At 53.2% G+C, this 1,176-nt stretch overlaps 1 protein-coding gene across 1 annotated transcript in view; it reads left to right on the plus strand.

The window, feature by feature from the left end:
- Positions 1-851, plus strand: part of LOC112970483 — a 2,665-nt gene extending 1,814 nt beyond the window's left edge. The window contains exon 2 of the mRNA XM_026074937.1: positions 29-851. Coding sequence (XP_025930722.1) covers positions 29-438 — 410 coding nt within the window. The 3' untranslated portion in view covers positions 439-851. The remainder of the gene's footprint in view (positions 1-28) is intronic.
- Positions 852-1,176: the final 325 nt, after the last annotated feature.

The raw sequence follows: 1,176 nt of genomic DNA on the forward strand, positions 1-1,176 counted from the left end.
CCCATCCTTATGGACATGTCCATGGCAGTGGAGGAGGTGACTCACATGGTTATCTGTGGCCCCATCCTCATGGACATGTCCATGGCAGTGGAGGATGTGACTCACATGGTTCTCTGTGGCCCCATCCTCATGGACGTGTCCATGGTGGTGGAGGAGGTGGCCCGCACGGAGGTCAGTTCTCTGCTGTGCAGAGCGAGCACAGACCTCCTGGACCGGCTCCTGCAGAAACCCTGTGCCCGCCTCCCCCGGACAAAGCGCCGAAGCCGCTCTGCTGATCCCAGCGGTCGCTGGTTTCTGATAAACCTTTTCGTTCGCCCATTTTCATGGCAGCTCAGTGGAGCTGGTCGCTCTCAACTCGGCAATGCATTGAATGGTGCTGACTTTAAAGCAATCGCACCCACTCTGATCTCTTCTCTGTACAGGCTCTTAAGCAACTAGTGTAAATGTGTCAGTCCCTTAACGATAATGAGAGTGCACTTTTCTTCCTTAGACTGAAGTATACCTGATAGATTCTTTTTGTAAATCCTGGACTGTATTATTTAACTAGCAGTGTTGTGGTTTTCACAGTACGACAGTAGATACCTGATGCTGATCTGCTTCTGAGTGGCTGGGTTGTTTAGTTCGTTTGGGGGGTTTTTGGTGATGCCAGGAAACCTTAGGAACCTGCTGGTTGGCTGCCCTTCGTAATGATTGTCGTCCTCCCTATGGATATCGTCTCTGTAACGTATGATAAATGCCATTCAGTTAGAGTGTCTGAGTGGATCCTGTCCTGTATGCTGATGATGCCATGTAGATGAAGCCACTGGTTGGATGTGGACTCATCCCGTTGAATAAAACAGCTTAACTTTTCTCAAAAACATTAGTCGTGGTTTCAGAACATTTGCAGTTTCAGCACTGAGTTTGGGAATCATCCGTCGCCTTTCCTGTGCGTTTGCCACTTTCCCGTCATCCGTCGCCYGTGTCAGAGCGGTCCGGAGGCCATGGCCAGGGGTGACGCACTGTCATGAGCATCGCGCGAGCCCAGACGCGGTGGGGATGGAAATCTGGGAGACCTGAGGACTGCGTGAGCATAGGGAGAAAGGGGCACAGTGAAAACGGGGGGGCCTGTCGCGCCCCAGAACGGGGACTTGGGGGGCGATGGAGGYGACGCCGTGGCCACCTCGCCTGCTCCGGGGT

Source organism: Apteryx rowi, unplaced genomic scaffold, assembly GCF_003343035.1.
Source record: "Apteryx rowi isolate R43461 unplaced genomic scaffold, aptRow1 scaffold_4, whole genome shotgun sequence".
NCBI lineage: Eukaryota > Metazoa > Chordata > Aves > Apterygiformes > Apterygidae > Apteryx > Apteryx rowi.